The sequence below is a fragment of the Vicugna pacos genome, chromosome 17, assembly GCF_048564905.1.
Source record: "Vicugna pacos chromosome 17, VicPac4, whole genome shotgun sequence".
Taxonomy (NCBI): domain Eukaryota; kingdom Metazoa; phylum Chordata; class Mammalia; order Artiodactyla; family Camelidae; genus Vicugna; species Vicugna pacos.
Window position 1 is genome coordinate 49,039,260 of NC_133003.1, and position 19,128 is coordinate 49,058,387.

Genomic DNA, 19,128 nt, shown 5'->3' on the forward strand with positions numbered 1-19,128 from the left:
CAAGTGTCTAATGAGGCAAGAGAAGATTCTGAGATTTTTCACAATAGAAAAAAAAATCTGTTTTAAAACATTCCTTTTTGTTAGCTCAGTAAATTCTTCAAAAAGAGAAAAAAGAGACTCAGCCAAGAAAAAACTCAGTATCATTTTTAAAAATCAAAAGTTCCCCTCAGAAAATGCACAGAGAATAAAATCTGTCAAACTAGGTGGAATGTTTGCACCAAATTCGCCAAATGATACCCAGGGAGAAAGGTAATTGGCATCAGGCATTATTTTGGTGATTGGTCAAACGCTCTTCAGAGGCAAGCAGCAAAGGCAGGGGAGGAAAGTAAGAGGGTAAACAATGGACCGTGACTGAGAGGCAGCCAGTCCCCACCACAAGACTGCCATCTGCTACTGACATCAATCCTTCAAGGGGCAGCTTCAGGCAAACAGTGTACTGGGGACACTGGGCCTGGAAGAAAACCAGCTGCCTTTCATAGCTCTCACCTTGTGACCTTGGGCAAGTCATGTAACATTTCAAGGCCTCAGTCTCCTCATCTCTAAAACCGAGCTCCTACATACCCCTTCTGTACTTGGTGTACGCCAAGGGGGGTGATGTCTCAAGCCCTGTACACATGTCAGTAGTTATGATGAGGATGAACAAACAGAATTTTGAATGAAAAGATTCCAGACAATTTCAGGCACAGCAGCATCCTGACCTATATTGTGTGGTTGTCGACCCTAAAGGAATGAAATTAAATTCCTTTAGCCAGAATGCAGAGACATTTACAATCTGGAAGAGACCAGCTCATTTGAACAAATTTCCTAGTGAAATATATTCCCTTGCCCTTGCTAATTAGTTGTTAAAATAAAGGTGAAAGGTAAAAAGTAAAAGAATCAGCCAGAGCAATAAATGCCTAATTGATCCTCAAACAAACTTTATGGGCCCAGGGGTAGCAATCCTTTAAAAATGAGATAAGCACATTTCCTACCAAGACAATGTGTATAAAAATCCCAAACTGTTCAAAACTCAGCATACCCTTCTCTATTACGGTATTTTTCAGAGGAAACTCCGTTTAAAAAAATAATAATAATCAGCCAAGTTAGTCTTATAAAACGTAGACTCCCTAAAAAAGTGTATATGCAAAGGCTGAAACCAGGCTTTTGTATTGAGCAGTTGGGAGAATTCAGATCTCTGACCAATAAAGGGCTGGTTTCTAAATTTTCAGCAAGGCTGAAACATCTTCAAGTCCCTGTTTTCTACATTGAACCGAAAACTAAAGAGGAAGAGCCCAGGGATGAGCTGGGTTTTCTGCTCATTTCACCCTGGGGATCCACTGAGAGGTGATTCGCATGCCAGGTTTGACCAGAACTAAAAGGCACAAGACGGCTAGTTAGACTGGAAACAAAACAAAGCTCTCCCTTGATGGCTGCTCCCCTCCCAAAGTTTCCCAAGCATCTTAAGTGTGTACAGCAGCTGTGATGTGCGGCCTCCCACCGCTCCTGGCGAGGCCACCCGACTTCCTGGGTCACTGAGCCTTAAGCAGCAGCAGCACCCAGAAGCAGGTGTGGCAACCTCAGGTCCCTGGAGCCCAAAATAACCAGCTTGCTCAACAGTCCGCCCGTAACCTCAGGGGCAGGCCTCGGCATCCCCTGAAGATGTATTTTATCTTTACTCTTTCTACCAGAGACCACAACACACCCTGTGTCACAACTCGGAGAACCGTGACAAGAAAGAAAACAGATGCCAAGAGTCACAGGCCCAGGCTTCCCTTGGGGTACACCCTGGGAGAAACCGTAAGTACGATGGATGGTGCTTTTAGGTTTCCCTTGCCAAGGCTGAGCCTGGAACTCAGGAGGGAGAGAGAAGCCCCAGTCTGGCTTGAATAAGGATTCTGCCTGGGTTTGTCTATGCGATTGTGTCCGGTTTCCTCTTTCGCCTTGCAAGTGTGGATTTAGGGAGCGGCTTCTGAGAGGAGTGTGCACCCAGTGAACAGCACCAAAGCTGGAACAAGCAGCCAGAGGTCATCTCACCCTCCTGGCAGGCTTCCCCTGGCAGCACGGAAGCCAGGCAGCGCCTACCCGCCGAACCCGCACACTGAAGCTGTTGGCTTTCAGGGAAGGCTGATGACCCTAAACGCTAGTGCACAGTGGTGATCGGGGCTGCACACTGCGAGAGAATACATTTTCTGCACCAAGCTCCCTTTTTATGCCTAAATGCCTGCATTAGTTTGGATCAATATGCTCCACAACAGTTAACCCATGGCAACCCAGGCCAGCCGAGAGTCACCGACAAAGAAGTGCAGCCCAGGGACACCGTTTCCCCGTGCACATGCATGTGAATTCCAGCCCAGAGAAAGGGGCACAGGCGAAGCAACAACAAAAACCAAAAAGGAGAAAGAAAAAAAAAGCAGATCATAAAATAATATGCATCATATTTAAGGGCTTTTTTAGGGCGGGGAGGGGAGGAGGTAGTGACTGTCAAAATGGCCTTAGAGTGGCATGTCACGGCCAAGATGATGGAGTATCCACGACACTCCTAAAGCCGGGCGTAGGAGCCTCCTCACACACCTGCAATGCAGTGATTGCAGCCCATTCTACAATTTGTCCTCCCAGCGCCAGCGGTCTCTGCAGTTGAAACCAGTCCGGACTTGTACAGCTGCCACTGTTCCTCCTCACAATAAGATTATTGATGCATAACAACATTTCAGGATGGCAGGGAGGAAAAGGGGAAAATAGCCAAAGCAAGAGAAAAAGGAAAGGGGAGGGGAGGCATGACTCCCCAGCCCAAATCTCACCTTTTATTTGGGCTTCATATTCGGCAATGATCTCTTTGTCTTTCTTGAACTTAGTTTGAGATGACATCTTCCAACGTGGCCAAAGGCACTGACAGGCTGTTGGATTTATTGCTCTTTTTCTTCCCGAGTCCTCTCTCCAGCCCTGGTAGTCACACGGCTCTGGTCGATTTCACAGGTGTAGGGGCTAATCTCTTTCACGGCTGCAGAGCCAGGGGAAAAATCCCTCTCGTTCTCAGAGGAAAATTCTCTTTACTCGCTGAAAAATGTCTCTAGTAGCTTGGTCCGATCAGCTCCTCTTGCAGAAGAACCACCACCCTAAGAGCACAGTAACCTGCCCGAGATTTTCAAGATTTTTCTTCCAAAAAAATAATAACTGAGAGTACTCTCACACACACACACACACACACACACACTCTCACGCGTGCACTCGCAGACTCATCCAGACACACACACAGTTGTGATGCACACACACACCCTCACACTCGCTCACACACACTCACACACACACACACACACACATCCACGAGAGGCGCGGCGCCTCCTTGGTTGTGCAGTCAGCCTCCGGCTGGCTTTCAACGGCTCTGGTAAGGAGATGGTCAGGTTGCCAAAGGGCCGGTCATCTCGCATCCTCCCTCCCTTCCACGCCTCTGGTCTGATGTACAGTGAGGCTCAAAGCCAGGAGAGCGAGGTGGAAGTTCTCCTGCTGCAAGGCTTAAGCTCGGGTGAACCAGGGGCCGGACTGCTCGCCCTGCAGGGCTGGCCGAGCGCTCCCCCACGCTCTCGTCATCAAGCTCCACCTCCCGGATTTTATAACAACTGACACATTGTAGCCTACAGGAGAGCAGAACTCACTGCAAGCAAAAAGGGGAAGAAACGCTCACAAAAGGGAAGGAGGCAGGAAAAAGAACGGAGCTGGGAGGGCCTGAGAGGCCCCTGCAAACTCCTACCATTATAGTTGGCTGAGGGATTTTTCCTCCAAAAACTCCAAAAGGTCCACCTTTTCTTTGCAGTGTGCAATTTAATTCAATTTCTCGAAGCATGACTAGGTGACAGTTTGTCACTCTGCCGGAATTGTCTAGCAGAGGAGAGGGGCTGACCCATGTAGGCAAGCTCGTTAATATGTGCTGAGCAATTACAGGGCCACGGGAGCAATGCCAGGCGTCTCAACGCAGCTTTGCAAAGCCAGTGGGTGCGAGCTTGAAACCCAGCTGCCTCAGGGTCTTGTGGGCTTTAGGTAAATCAATGACTCATTGAGCTTCAGTTTCCTCACCAGTAAAATGGGTTCTCTCTGGAGGCTTTTCATACTTTCTTTCGACAAATATTTACTGAAAGCTTACTATAGGTCAGGCATTGGTCTGGGTATGGGGACACAACATTGACCAAACTAGGCAAAACAAAAGCAAAAACAAACAGAAAACTACACAAACACACACACAAAAAACCGCTCCCTGCCCTCCTGGAGAGCAGGATCTCCAAATCACCCAAATCTAGAAAGTCAGCCCCAGTTGTGTTAATATTCTCAATAAAAGCAGCCCTGTGCAGAACTCAGAATGCATTGTGAATGGTGCCTCTTGAAGTTATACAAGACAAGAGGCCCTGGGAGGGGATGAAAAATAAACAAAACGAGTCAATTATTATAATACGGCAGAAGATGAATGCTATGAAGAAGATAATATTGTAAGGGCATTCAGAAAGGAGGGAGCTCTTCAGAGGCTCGAATAAGAATGCGAAGCTAAGCTTAGCACAGAGCCTGGTAGTGAGCACTCAGTGAGTGGGAGCGATTATTATCACCCACGATATCCCCCAATGACCTCACAACATAGTGCAAGCATCCCTCTTTCACAGGTAAGGAACAGAGGCACAGATATGGGAAGTGACTTGCCCAAACCCAGGCTGTCTGATCCCAGATTCTGCCCATCAAACACGCCACACCTCTGGCATTCTACTAGAGATTAAACCCATTTCACATGCACTTAAGGCAGAATGAGAACTGTTCTGTAAAAATGAAACTGCCACTGGAATTTCACATATTAAGATCATCATTAACTTGTATTGTCCCGAGTGTATTTTCACAAATTGCTCAAAATAATCTTTCATTTGCCTTTTTCTGAGTGTATAATAAGTGATCTGATTTGGGTTCGGAAACGAATAGGTTATCCATGATAGTCCATTTAGACTTCCTAGAGAAAATGTGAGTTGTAGTGGGTCCTCCCAGATAGGAATGGGGAGGGGAAGGGATTCCTACGGAGCAAACAGTATGAGCTAAGGCCTACAGGTGGGAACGCCTAGGGTCTTCTTGGAGAAAGCAAGGGAGAAGTCCAGCTGGTGAACCATGGGGCTTATTACAGCTTCATGCAATTCATAAGGAGATGCCCACAGCCGTTGCCATCACCCCCAGCCATCACCATCACCCCCTGGCCTCTCCCTTCCCAGATGCATGCTCAGGCCCTATGCAGTCCCATTCTGGACCACTGTAAAGCAACGAAAGCCACGCGTTACCTCAGAAAGATGTGCTCAGAGATTAGCATCCAGGCCTCAGGCCTAGACTCTCAAAGGAAAATGGGAGTTAGTGCCTGGCTCTGGCATGGACTAGCTCCAAAAACCGGAACAAGAGACTTAACCTGCTTGTTGCCTGTTTAAGGCAGGAACTAGTCCAAGTCAGCTGTTCTCCATGTCCCTAAAATTTTAAATCCACAAAGATTTCTGGGAGACCCATGCATAAGGCACGGAGCCACAGAAATGTCACAAAAAGCCATACAAAACTGAAGCGAAGTATGGTATTGAGCTATGTGCTGAACAGCAGAAGAAGCTGGATTTTGGCGTAAGGCAGATGGTGATTTAAATTCTGGCTCTGCCACTTACCAGCTTGTGGGGGGCCTTAGGTAGCTCCTGTGCTTTCACTGAGGCTCAGCTTCCTCATCTATAAAATGGTGGGGATCTAACTCCTCGCACAGGGTGCGACGTGATCATGGATTTAAAGTGCCTGGCATTTAGCAGAGGTCCCACAGACATTATTTCTTTCTTAGGGCCCAATCATGCTGAGTCTAGGACCATAGTTGGGGCTCTGCGGATCTCTTGGTTGGGAACAGGGAGAGAGAAAAAAGAAAAAGGGAAAAAGAAGAAAAGGGTTGTGCCTTCCACAAATACATCACTGCACAATGTGAACCCACAGCATCCAGAATCTTCCTTTCCCAAGAAGAGGGGGTGGGTGGGCCCTTGCTCTATTCTTCCCACCACACAGCTCACCCCAGCCTCCCGGCTGCCCTCTGTGACATCCCCCCCGTGTGCCACTTCTTCCTCGCTGTATGAGGACCAACTGCCACTGTGAATGATTACCCTTCACGTGGCAGTAACAGAAACCAGATTGCTCCAAAAATAACTGTGGTATCCCACGGGACAAGGGGTTCCACCATGTGATTTGATCTGTGCCACCCCCCCAAGGATGGGACTACCCCCCTGGAAGGGTATACTGCCCTTCCCTCAGGCTCATTTCCTAGATTTGTTTAGATATTCCTGAATTATACTAATAGCTAATATTTATTAAGACTTCATTCCATACAGACACTGGGCCAAGTACTCTGTGCAGATTTTATCACTGACAAAAGATTTTATTAGTGGGTCAGGTGCTGTAATCACCCTTGTTTTACAGCTGGGGGAACGGAGGGACAGAGCAGTGAAGCAATTCGCCCAGGATCACACACCCAGCTACCAACTGAACTGCACGCAAGCCCAGGTCTGGCCCTCCCAGAGCCCAAGGACGCAGCCAGAACCCAATTTTTCCTACAGCAGTCGGAGGAGTAATTGCTATCAAGTAGGTGACATTTTTCTTCAATCAATATACTGTTCAACCTAAAGTCTGCCATGAAAAAAAAAAGCATTTAGAGTTAAAAATACAAGGAAAATGTCAGAAATGGCCATTGATGAGGCTTAAATTACAATTACAGCTGAATAACAAAAAACCCACTGAACTGGTTTCTTTTCCTGGTAGGGGGGAAAAAAAGACTCTACTTAGAGAAGGAATGACCAGAAGAGTTTTTGGTTTAAAGCAATTTTATTTTTCTGGTCAAATAATGAAATTCTCCCAAGATGACTAATAAGGGTTGATATATTTTGTGACATTCTCCGATGCTGCCAACTAATACATCCTTGGGTGGCTTGATGAGTAATTCTGCCCTTCAGTCTCTGCCCTGCAGCTTTGTATTTTATAAAGCCCCTTCATATTGTTTCTCTTATTTAGTCCTCACAATAACCCCGGTCGGGGTGGGGGGAGGCTGTTTTTAATCCCTGTTTGACTGATAAGGAAATGAGTAAATAAGTGGCCGTTTTAATGGGAGAATTATTTTATAACCTTGAGTTAAGGATGGCCTTCCTAACTGTATCACAAAACCCATAAGCCATAAAAGCCTGACAGATTCAACTACATAACAATTTTTTCAAATTTGTGCCTGACTGAAATCACCGTAAGCAAAGTCAAACACGGACTGCAAACTGAGAAACAATATTTGTAACATCTATTGTAGGCCAAGGACTAACTTCCCTAATATACAAGTTAAACAAATACTTGTGCATGAATGTTCTAGTAGCACTGCTCACCACAGCCAAAAGGTGGAAATAATCCAAATGTGCCATAGTGGATAAATGGATAAATCAAACACATGCTGTCCATACAGTGGAATATCATTCAGCCATAAAAAGGAATGAAGCCCTGATGATGCTCAGTAAGAGAAGGCAGACACAAAAGATCACATATTGTAGGAGTTCATTTATATGAAATATTCAGAATAAATAAACCCATAGAGATAGAAAGCAGATTAGTGGTTGCCAGGAGCTGGGTGAGGCAGGGAATAGGGAGGAAGTGCTTAATGGATACAATTTGGTGATGATGAAAATGTTTTGGAACTAGGTAGAATTGACGGTTGTTGTACAAGACTGTGAATGTACCAAATGCCACCAAATTGTACACTTTAAAATGGTTAATTGTATGTTCTGTGAATTTCACCTCTATATAAAATAAATAAATACCAAAAATTTCCTTCAAATCTATGAGCAAAACACCAAGAGTCCATTAGAAAAATCACTAAAGGATATGAATAAGGCTTCACAGAAAGGGAAAAATATATGAAACGCTAATCAATCTCATTCATAATGAACATAAATCAGGCATGGCTGGGTCCAGGGGCTCTAACAATTTCAGCAGGACACATCTTTCTCCAGCTTTCCATTCTGCTTTCCTGTATGGTGGCAGGCTCTCTTCCCACAAGATGGCAAAGGTGGCCACCAACAGCTCCAGGCTTACATTCTCCAAGCTTGGCAATTCCAGCAAGGAGGGCAAAGTCTTTGCCGGGAGTCCTAGCAAAAGCCCCAGGAACAGCCAGCTGGCCCAAGCTGGGGCCCACGGCTATCCTTGAACCAATCACTGTGGCCCGAGGGATAGAATGTTGTTCTGCTTGGCCAGGCCTGGATTGTGGACTTGCCCTTGGAGCTGTAGGATGGGGTCAGATCCAAACAAACAATGTGGCCCCAGAGATTCCCAAAGAAGGAGGAATAGATGCTAAATGAGCAATCAACCTGCGTCTGCTATGAAAAGGATGCAGGAAAGAAAGAAGGGGGATTCACAGAAAAGATCCACAGAAAATGTGATAAAGCAGCTTGAAATTATCCAGCTTTGTTGTTTATAAAGCACTCTGTCATCCATTATCTTGATCCTCATAGAGCCCTTTGAGATAGGTATTATCACGCCCATCTTACAGATGAGGAAATGAAGGCACAGGGAGGCTGAATGACTTCCCCAACCTCCCATGGCTCATAAATGGGAGCCGGGCAAAAAACCAAGACACCTGACCCCACACCTGGTGTTCCTCCCCCACTCATGCAGGCACCACATCCTACTGAGAGACACTGAGATACACAGGAGCTCACAGGCCTCAGGCATCTGCCTGCTTGGCTGTTAAAAAAGGGGAGAGAAAGCAGTCTCAGCAATCAGGACCTGTCACTAAGCCTGAGGAGAGCTGCTAGGTCCTCTGACTTTCCAAGAGCAGTTCCCGACGTGCAGCCCAGCTGTTCTCCAGTCCTTCCAAGGGCTGGGCAGCCACAGAGACAGTGATTCACAGCTAGGCCTCAGGATCCTGGTTCTGGAGGAATACAGAGAAGGGCTTTAAAACACCTGAGCCCTTGACGCCATTACCTCAAGGATGAGGAGGCATTTGGTCCACGGCCCCCATGGGGTTCAGGAGAACACTGGAGAGACCTTAGCTGGATGAACACTTCAGCCATTCTCCCCTTCCTCACTCACTGCACCCCAGAGGAGGAAAGTGACTTAGCAGATTTGTGACATTGGAAAGAGAGACTGAGTTCACCCCTTAATCTTGTCTTTTTGGACCTTCCTGCTCAGAGGGAGGACTGACCTTGCAGTAGGAGGAGCAGGGCTAGCTCTGCCCCTGTGGAGACATCTGTGGGGGCCACAACCAGCTGGGAGAGGCTAATTCAGGGGTAGAGAGCTGACCTGTCATTTTGGACATGCACCTAAATCATGTCCTCCAATCTAGCTTAATCATGAACAAAGCTTACATTGTAAGAAGCAGAATAACAAGAAGTTTCTGGAGCTGGGTTGGAAGGCTGGCTCTGCCACCTGCTAGCTGTGTGACAGTGGGCAAGCTGGTCAGCACCTACTAAGTGCCACATATGTGCTTGTTACATAAATAACAAAATCTCCCTCTGCTTGTCTCCTTTATCTACTTCTCAGTTGGTTTGAAATTTGAAAGGGGAAGAACAGGGTATGATATATTGACCCTATCAAAGTCCAACACTAGAGAACTTATACCTTTTCAAGTTTTTAAACTCTAAGGTATGGGGTAAATCACAGCAATGCGTAGTCCGAGGTGCTTGGTCAAGTGGCCCAGGATCAGTCTGTTCAGCCTGCTGTAACAAAATACCACAGACTAGGTGGCTTATAAACAACAAACATTCATTTCCCACAGTTCTGGAGACTGAAGTTTGAGACAAGGGTGTCCGCATGGTCGGGTGAGGGCCCTCTTCCAGGTCACAGAATTCTTGTGTATCTCGGCTAGATGGAAGGAACCAGGGAGTTCTCTCATGTCTCTAATATAAGGGCACCAATCTATTTCTCAGGGCTCCACCCTCACGACCTAATCACCTCCCAAAGGCCCATCTCCTAATGCCATCATATTTGGTGCTAGGATTCCATCAGGTGAATGGGGTGGGGGTACATTCAGACCACAGTACCAAGGTACAAGGACTCTGGCTAGAGCCTTCAGACCAACAAATGCATGCACAGGTCACAGGTCCTCAAGATCAGACAGGGCATCAACTGCCAGAAGATTCCAGGCGAGAAATGGGAAACTCATGTCATATTCTCACCTTGTCTTAGAGTTACAGGCAGAATGTTTGTGTCCCCTTCAAATTCATATGTTGAAGCCCTAACCACAATGTGATGGTGGGACCTTTGGGAGAAAATTAAGGGTGAGGGTGAGGCCTTGTGATGGGATTAGTGCCCTAACAAGAAGAGACACCAGAGAGGTCGCTCTCAGTCTCTCTCGACTCTCTCTTCACCCCCACTTCTCCTGCCATATGAAAACACAGCAAGAAGCTGGCTATCTGCAAGCCAGGAAGAGGGCCTTCGCCAGAACCATACCATGCTCACACCTAACCTGGGCCCTCAGCCTCCAGAACGATGAGAACATAAATGCCTACTGTTTAAGCTGCCCAGTCTGCAGTAATTCGTTACGGTAGCCTGAGCTAAGACACTCAGGCTGGGAAACCTGAAGAATGGTTGATCCAAAAAAAATAACAATAATGGGAAAAAGAAGGATATAGAGAAAGAAAGTAGCTGTACCAAGGGTTATAAATACAAGGTTTTTTATTAACTCGTTCACCTACTTATTCAACAAACATATCTTAAACACTTCATATGGGCTAAGCACATGAAGAGCTAGAAACAATTATGAACCACAGTCCCAGCTTTCACAGCGGCCTTAGTTTAATGGAGTAGACAGGTAAACACACAGTTATGATGCAACGCGAGGAAGAAGTAGAGGGTTCCATGGGATCTCATGGTAAATGCACCTGACCTACACTTGGAGAGCCAGAGATGGCTTCTCAGGGGTGGGAATTTCTGAGCTGAGCCTAGGAAGACAGAGAGCTGAAGACAGCAAATCCAAGACAGGAAGGGAAAGTGTTCTGGGCAGGGGCAGCAGCGTGAGCTGAGCGGTGATGATTGGCATAAGTGGGGCCTGAGCTCAAGGTGGAGCATGAAGGGGACGATGCGGAGAGAGACCTGGGCCAAGGTGTGAAGAGCCTCCTCAGCCACACTAACAAGTTGAGAGGTGAGCCAGGGTTCATTCGGGAGCCTCTGAAGGGAACTGACCTCATCAGGTTTGCCTTTCAGAAAAGGTGACTCCAGTGACACTGTGGAAACTGGGCTAGAATAGGCAAGACGAGGGACTAGAAAGCAGAGGAGAGGCTGTTGCCACCATCGGGGAGAGACAGGGAGTTACACAGCATAATGCCACATACTGCTGCTCTGTGAGGACTGGGTGCTTTACAAACATTGCCTCACTGAGTCCTTGTATCAGAGACAGTACACACTGGGTACCACCACTGTCCCTGTATCTTCAGATGAGGAATTACCTCCTGCAGAGCTACCCCTCTGAGCTTAGCTGCTGCCCCTAGCTCCTGATGCCAAGGCCCCAGTTTCTCTCACCTGGACAGTTATAAAGGCTCTTTCCTGGTCCCTCTGCCTCCAGTCTTGCCTCCCTACAACCCAAGATCCACCCAGGAGACAGAATAAGCTTTTAACGTGTAAATCATATCCTGATGCTTCGCTGGTAAATACCCTGCAGTGGCCTCCCACCACTTAAGAGTTAAATACAGTAGGGGGAGAATATAGCTCTACGCACACATGAGGTCCTGGGTTCAATCCCCAGTACCGCCTCTAAATAAATAAAACCTAATTACCTACCCCCCGCATTGATTAAATAATACAATAATAAATAAATAAAATATTATAAAAAGAGTAAATGGACACTCTCCCCCATGCCCCCCACGACTGCGCCTCTACCTGGCTCCTGTGCCCGTCACACTGCTCTCCCCCTGGCTCCCTACTCCAAGCCACAGCAGCTCTCCTACACTTCTGGAATGCTCCAAGGACTTGCTGTTCACCCAGCTCCTTCCAGGATTGGCCCAGGTGTCACCTTCTCAGAAAAGCCCACTGAGACCATCCTACTCAAAAGGCAACTCTGGCCCGGCCCCGGGCTTGTTTTGAGTACCACCACATCCGACACTATCTTTACCTACATGTTTGTTCGCCTAGTGACTGTTTCCAGACCTTCCGCACCCCACCCCTGCCAGACCAGTGGGTCTAAGAGAACTTCCTGTGATGGCGGAAATGCCCTGTACCTGTGCTGTCCAGTACAGTGGCCGCTAGCCTCTGAGCACTAGAAATGCTCACATGTGGCTGAATAACGGAATTTTCAATTTTATTTTGTTTTAATGAGTTTACATCTAAATTTCATGGTTATTGTATTACAGCAGCTCTAGAGTATAAGCTCTAAGAAGGCAGGGACCGTGTCTGTCACTGTGTCCCCTGTGCCTACACAGTACCTGACACTTAGTAGGTGCTCAATAAATAATTCGTGAGTGAATGTACAAAGATGTGAACATGTGAACGATGAAGTCCCTTCTGACCTCCTCTTGGCTCGGCTCTCCACCTCTCACTAGAGGCCCAGAGGCCTCCCTCCACCCAGCCAGGGAGGGGGGTTTCCTTGCTGTAGTGACCTCAGGCATTTGGCAGAAACACCAGGTGCCAGGGCAGCAGAGTCAATTACTCCCTCCACTGCACTCCATTTGGAGCTGAACACCCCCTGTGAAGAGGTGGGGTGGTAATGAGGCCTTACCAGGACTCAGTAAATACTGCAGCTGTTTCCTATACAGTCATTTGGGCTTTATGGAATGTGGAAGTGGCTCGGCTATAAATCCATGTGAATCGCTTTATTTGTCTATTCCTCCTCCTCCCTTGTCTAATGTTGGAAGGAAGGCACTAGGAGGGAGAACCAAGTCAGTGTCAGGTCAAGAGGCTGAATTCAATTAAAGTCTTATTTAGACCCAATCTCTTTAAGGAAATGAAATCAGCATTGGGCTGAATAACATATTTTTTGCAAGTTAGGGTCTCTCCTGGGCTCTGTTTAGTCAGAAAGATAATTCAGAACAGACATTCAGTCTGGTCTGATTTCTGTACAGCGAGGATTAGGACATCTACATGATCCCGTGGCAGTAAGACGAAGTTATACCTCCCCCCGTAATAACCCCAGATGATGACTGAGAAAGATACGGTTCCCAAGGCCTCTGGAAAGCACTGCTTCACCTTGTTAACTGTGCTCAGGATCAGCTGGGAAAGGAGCAGACACAGATGCTTTGAGATAGGAACGAAGATGAGGCAGAGAACAGACAATGGTTTAAGAGACAGGATAAACGGAGATGCAGTGAGCGAAGGTGGCTCAATTTAAACTTCCTGGATCATCCGTGTTGTTCACAGGCAGTGGATGCCGGAAGGGGTCTGGTTTCTAGGGATGTGAGAGGAAACTCTTGGGCCTGCTCTGAGAGGCCGACATGGAGGGATAACAAACGACTGCTGTATACTTCATGGCGCACCTCTGAGAACTGCCAATCCCATGATCCGAGATGCTTCAAGAAATGAGCTGCATTTTCTATGTGGTTAGAAATTGTCCTTGATCTGGGGAAGACTCTGTTATAGCAAGGGACAGGGCATATTCTCATATGGACAATAGCCAGGCTCCAGAGTATTAGATGCTTGAAAAACTATAATAATAGTAACAATAGTTACCATTTAGGAAGCCCCAACAAGGTGCCAATCTGTGCAAAGCCATTTTCTACATTGTGTCAGTGAATTCCCACAACTCTTGGAGAGCTATAACCATCCTCATTTTACAGGGTAAAAAGGGGCCTGCCTTGTTGGAGAGGTCCACGTGGAAGAAACCAAGGGTGACCTCCAACCAATAGGTAGCAAGAAACTGAGAACCTCGGTTCAAAAACCCATGAGGAACTGAATCCTACCAACAGCCACATAAGTCAGCTTGGAAGCAGACCTGCTGTGGACTGAATATGTTCCCTCCAAATTCATATGTTGAAGCCCTAACCCTTAGTGTATGGAGATAGAACCTTTGGAAGGTAATTAGGTTTAGATGAGAGCATCAGTGTAGGGCCCTTATGAAGGGATTAGCGCCCTTACAAGAAGAGACCGGCGATCTTGTTCTCTCTCTCTCCACCATGTAAGTACATAGCAAGAAGGTGGCCATGTGCGAGCCAGGAAGACAGCTCTCACCAGAGCCCACCACGCTGGCACCCTGATCACAGACTTCCAGCCTCCAGGAATGTGAAAACATACATGTCTGCGATTTAAGCCACCCAGTCTGAGGTACTTTGTTACGGCAGACAGAGCTGACTAATATTAAGACTCTTCCCCAGCTGAGTCTTCATATAAGACCTCAGCACTGATACCTCAGTTGCAGCCTCATGAGAAACCCTAAAGCAGAGGACCCGAAGGAACTAAACCTGGATTCCTGACCCACAGGAACTGTGAGATAATAAAATGTATATGTTTTATGCCACTTTTGGGGGGTGTAATCTGTGACTTGGCTACAGATAACTATTACAGTCACATTACCCACAGGGGGTCTCCTCTCTGATTCTAAATCAAATCAACCTGCTCCCAAAACCCACTCACAATGCCTTTCATATTTTCTTCCAACCCTTTCCCTAGAAGTGCCAATACAGGTGCCTATTGATCTGAAACAGCCTGATACTGACCCCTTTCCTGAAGCCCTGCCCACCAGGCATAAGAATAGGACCACTACAGAGTGGAAATCAGACCGTATCTGGAGGCAGGTGATTTAGATTGTAATCAAGCCAATGCCAGCATACCTCAACTGTGAGACTTTGAGCAAGTCACTTCCCCTATCTGAGTCCTTATAGGCCATCTTTTGAAAGATGATTTCTTGTCAGATGACTGGAAAGCCTTTATGTGGCAGGATATACTTAGGACAACTATGGATAAGGTCTCCTGCCCTCTTCTATCAGCCTAACAAAAATCATCGCAAGATAAGAACAGTCAAGGGGCCTGCCAGGCTGGAGTCTCCCAGTGGACACCGTGCTGCTTAGGAGTGTTGGGTCGTGAGGCAAGAGGGAAGTTATGCCTATGTTATGTCCAAACATAACCAAGGACCCAGACACTGTCCCCAACAGAGCCACATAGTTACCTTTCCTTCAAGATGTCTCCTCTGCCATTGGCACATCTGTGTCTGCCCGCCTAGATTGCTGAAGACCAATCCTTATTTGGGAACAAGTATCAGCCCTCTGTATCATCTGCCTGTATAAAATTATTTGCCAGTCCTACATGAGACAAGGTCTGTCTGTAAATCTTCCCAACTACACCTGGAGTCATTCCACCCAAACACATGTCCAGCATCTTCATACTAAGTGGTGATGAGAGCCAGTAAAGGAAGCTGCCCACAGATGTGGTCGAGTTGGGAAGTAGTTACCCCAAGAGAAGGCAAAAGCCAAAACAGGCCACATGTAGCCTCATTACTACACTTACAGACCATACCAATTTCTCTTATTCTGGATAAGTTAACTCACTACCTGTCACGACATGGTAATGCTTCTGATAAATTGTTACATCAAAATGTAGAATGTGAAAATGTGAGCATGGCATGATCTCACCTAGGAATGAAAGGAAAGAAAAAGAAAAACATTCTAAGGAAATGGTTCTCAAATACCCATGTAGCAGAGACACCTGGAGGACTTCTTTTTTTTCACATTTTTTTTTTGAGTTACAGTCATTTTACAATGTTGTATCAAATGGAGGACTTCTTTAAACACACTGTTGGGCCCCACCCCCAAAGGTTCTGATTCACAAAATCTAGGATGAGGCTGGAAATTTTGCATTTCTAACAAGTTCTTGAACATTATTAGTCTGGAGACCAAATTTTGAAAACCACAGTTGTAAGAAAATATGCCAAGATTCAGCAGTTACCTATAGGAATGGATCTAAGGACAATAATTTTTAATACTGCACAATATTATTTGATATTTTTGAATGTTGATAATAAAAGGATATAGTTTTTATATATTCGGAAAAGTACAGGAGTAGTATAAAGGAAAGGATAAAATATACGTGCATCAAAAGAGTCAATCCTCTATACTTCCTTTCCTATAAATTTCAAAAAAAAAAGACAAGACTCATCCATGATCATAAAACTCAGACTCTTGGCAATGACTTTTTGGATATGACACCTAAAGCACAATCAATAAAACCAAAAATAAGAGGACTGAAAAATGCTTCTGCACAACAAAGGAAACAATCAACAAAATGAAAAGGCAACCAATAGAGTGGGAGAAAATACCTGCAAATCATCTATCTGATAAGGGGTCAATATTCAAACTATGTAAATACAACTCAATAGCAAAAAACCAAAAAATCCATTTAAAAATGGACAAAGGACCTGAATAGACATTTCTGCAAAGATACACAAAATGGCCAACAGGTATATGAAAAGTACTCTCAGCATCTCTAATTGTCAGGGAAATGCAAATCAAAATTACAGTGAGGTATCACCTCATGCCTATTAAAATCGCTGTTATAAAAAAAGCTAAGAGATAACAAATGCTGCCCAGGATATAGAGGAATGGAAACCCTTGTGCAATGTTGGTGGGACTGTAAATTGGTGCAGCCACTATAGAAAACAGTACGGAAATTTCTCAAAAAATTAAAAATAGGACTACCATGTGATCCAGCAATCCCATCTCTGAGAATGTACCTGAAGGAAACAAAAACACTACATTAAAAAGATCGCTGCCACTCCCCCCCCACCATGTTCGTAGCAGCATTATTTATAATACTAAGACCTGGAAACAACCTAAGTGTCCATCCACAGGTGAATGGATAAAGAAATTGTGGTGTTTATATCAAATGGAATATTATTCAGCCGTAAAAAAGAAATCTTGTGGAATCTAAATATAACAAGAACAAAACCAAACTCAGAAAAAGAGATCAGATTTGTGGTTACCAGAGACACAGGGGTTGGGTAGGGGAATTAGAGGAAGGTAGTTAAAAGGTACAAACTTCCAATTATAATATAAATAAGTACTAGGGATGTAATATACAACACGATGAGTATAGTATCTGAAAGTTAAGAGAGTAAATCCTAAAAGTTCTCATTACAAGGAAGAAACTTTTTTTCTTTTTTTGTATCTGTACAAGATTATGGATGATAACTAAACTTATCATGGTAATCATTTCACAACACATGTAAGTCAAGTCACTATGCTATACACCTTAAAGGAATGTAGCACGTATGTCAATTATAGCTCAATAAAACTGGGGGAAATTTTTTAAAAAAGAAATCAGAACAGGAGTTGCTTATGGGGGTTGGGATTGACCAGTAACTTTTCAGAGTGAAGGAAATGTTTCCCTTGACTGGGGTGGTAGTTACTCAGGTGTATATATTTATCAAAACCAATCAAACTGTATAATTTAAGATCTGTACACTTCTCTGTATGAAATTCAACTCATTTAAAAAGCCACTGTGATCAGGAAACCATTGTGTTGTTTACACAGATATAATACAAATATCATATATACACACATATACATAACACCTATAATCATAATTATATAAAATTGGTATGTGCATAAGGATGATCTGACCAGATAATAGCACAGCAAGTGAAAACGAGCAGTTCAGAAAGAAGGTGGCAGTTTAATAAAATTTTATTTCTATTTTTCTTGTTATAATATTGTGTGAGCAAGAGATTTTTTTTGAATTAACAAAAATTCAACTCCTATTTTTTTCATGCTGTCAGTAATTTGTGCTACCTTTCCAGGAAATGGCCTAAATCTTGCACCAATGGTATCTGAGGATGAAAGCAGAGGATTCATACAGTGTCTACGTGTATGCTGTGCCACCCAGGTCCCCAGCAGGAATGAGGCACTCACTCCGCAAATGCCTAGGAGTGTTGGCTATTGAGGGCTCCCAGCTACAACTTCTCAGGTCTTGACCTCAGCCGAGGAGAGCTACTCACTCCAGGTTGTGCCCCTCCTCAGGCACTTGCATCAGTGACTGTGGCATAGGTGGTCCCATCCTGTTGCCACACTTTGGACAACTCTGAAGGACCATCCCAGCTTCAGAGCTTCCCGTAGGATCAATTCTGCTGCCCTGACTCCCTCATAGGTGTTGCTGCTGAAAGCAGTCCCAAAAACCTACACACAAAGCTCCAAAAAACTTAGGACAATTGGTTTCCCCATCGAACAAAAGGTACCATTTTGTAGGATGGATTTCCATGGCATCAGCCTTGCTAACAAGTCAAAACGAACCCTACAGCCAAAGCAAGATGCTAGAAGAAAGCACAGAATGGCAGAGGATGGAGAGAAGAATTAGGAACATAAACCTCTGTCCTGTCTCCTGGAACATATTAAGTCCACAGGAAATGTCTCAAGGGTGAGTGAACAAAGAGGTACTCTATTCCTATCTCTTTCATGGTGCTTCTCATACTGTAATCACAGCATGGAAGGTCTGAGACCTGCTTCATTCTGATATTACAGTAGTTCTGGAGTTTGCCTATCTTAATGCCAAAGTTTGTTTAGTCTGACTATGATCAAACTGAAGTCATAAAGTCACAACAGATAAATGTACAATAACTGTCACAATTAATGTAACCTCGAGTCCATTGCAATGTTGTGGCCATTGTCTACAACAATCTGCCTTTGGGCAGTCATCACCTGTCAGTCACAGTCCACTGGATCACACCATCTCCTCAAAGTACAAAATGGTGTCAATCTTTACAGCAGTGTGATTTTTAAATGAGTAGTCATTTTTTTTTAACTTAAAATTTTCTTTAAGAAAATCTGTAAGATTTACCAACTTAACCATTTTTAAGTGTACAGTTCAGTGACATTAAGTATATTCACATGGTTGTACAGCCACCATTTATCTCTGGAACATTTCACCATTCCAGACTGAAACCCTGTACCCATTAGACTCCCCAGCTCCTGGAAACCTCCACTCTACTTTCTGTCTCTGATTTTGACTATGCTAGGTCTCTCATATAAGTGGGATCATACAGTATTTGCCCTTTTGTGACTAGAACATTTCTCCTAGCATAATGTCATCAAGGCTCTTTCATGTAGTAGCATGTGTCAGAAGTCCATTCTTGTTTAAGCCTAAATAATATTCCATTGTTTGCACATTCCACATTTTGTTTATCCATTCATGGATACTTGGGTTGTTTCTACCTTTTGGCTACTGTGATTAATGCTACT

The 19,128-nt window shown here is 45.0% G+C and overlaps 1 protein-coding gene across 6 annotated transcripts in view; it reads right to left on the minus strand.

Moving 5' to 3' along the window:
- Positions 1 to 19,128, minus strand: part of SRGAP3 (SLIT-ROBO Rho GTPase activating protein 3) — a 286,557-nt gene that overhangs the window by 216,695 nt on the left and 50,734 nt on the right. For 4 of the 6 annotated variants that reach the window (XR_012060775.1, XR_012060776.1, XM_072941760.1 and 1 more), the window contains exon 1: positions 2,778 to 3,503. The exons of the other annotated variants lie outside the window; for them this stretch is intronic. Coding sequence is in view for 2 of the 4 variants with exons in the window: in XM_072941760.1 (XP_072797861.1) it covers positions 2,778 to 2,844 (67 nt within the window). In the remaining 2 variants the exon portion in view is untranslated. Of the gene's footprint in view, positions 1 to 2,777; positions 3,504 to 19,128 lie in introns of those variants that run through there. 6 annotated transcript variants of the gene reach the window in all.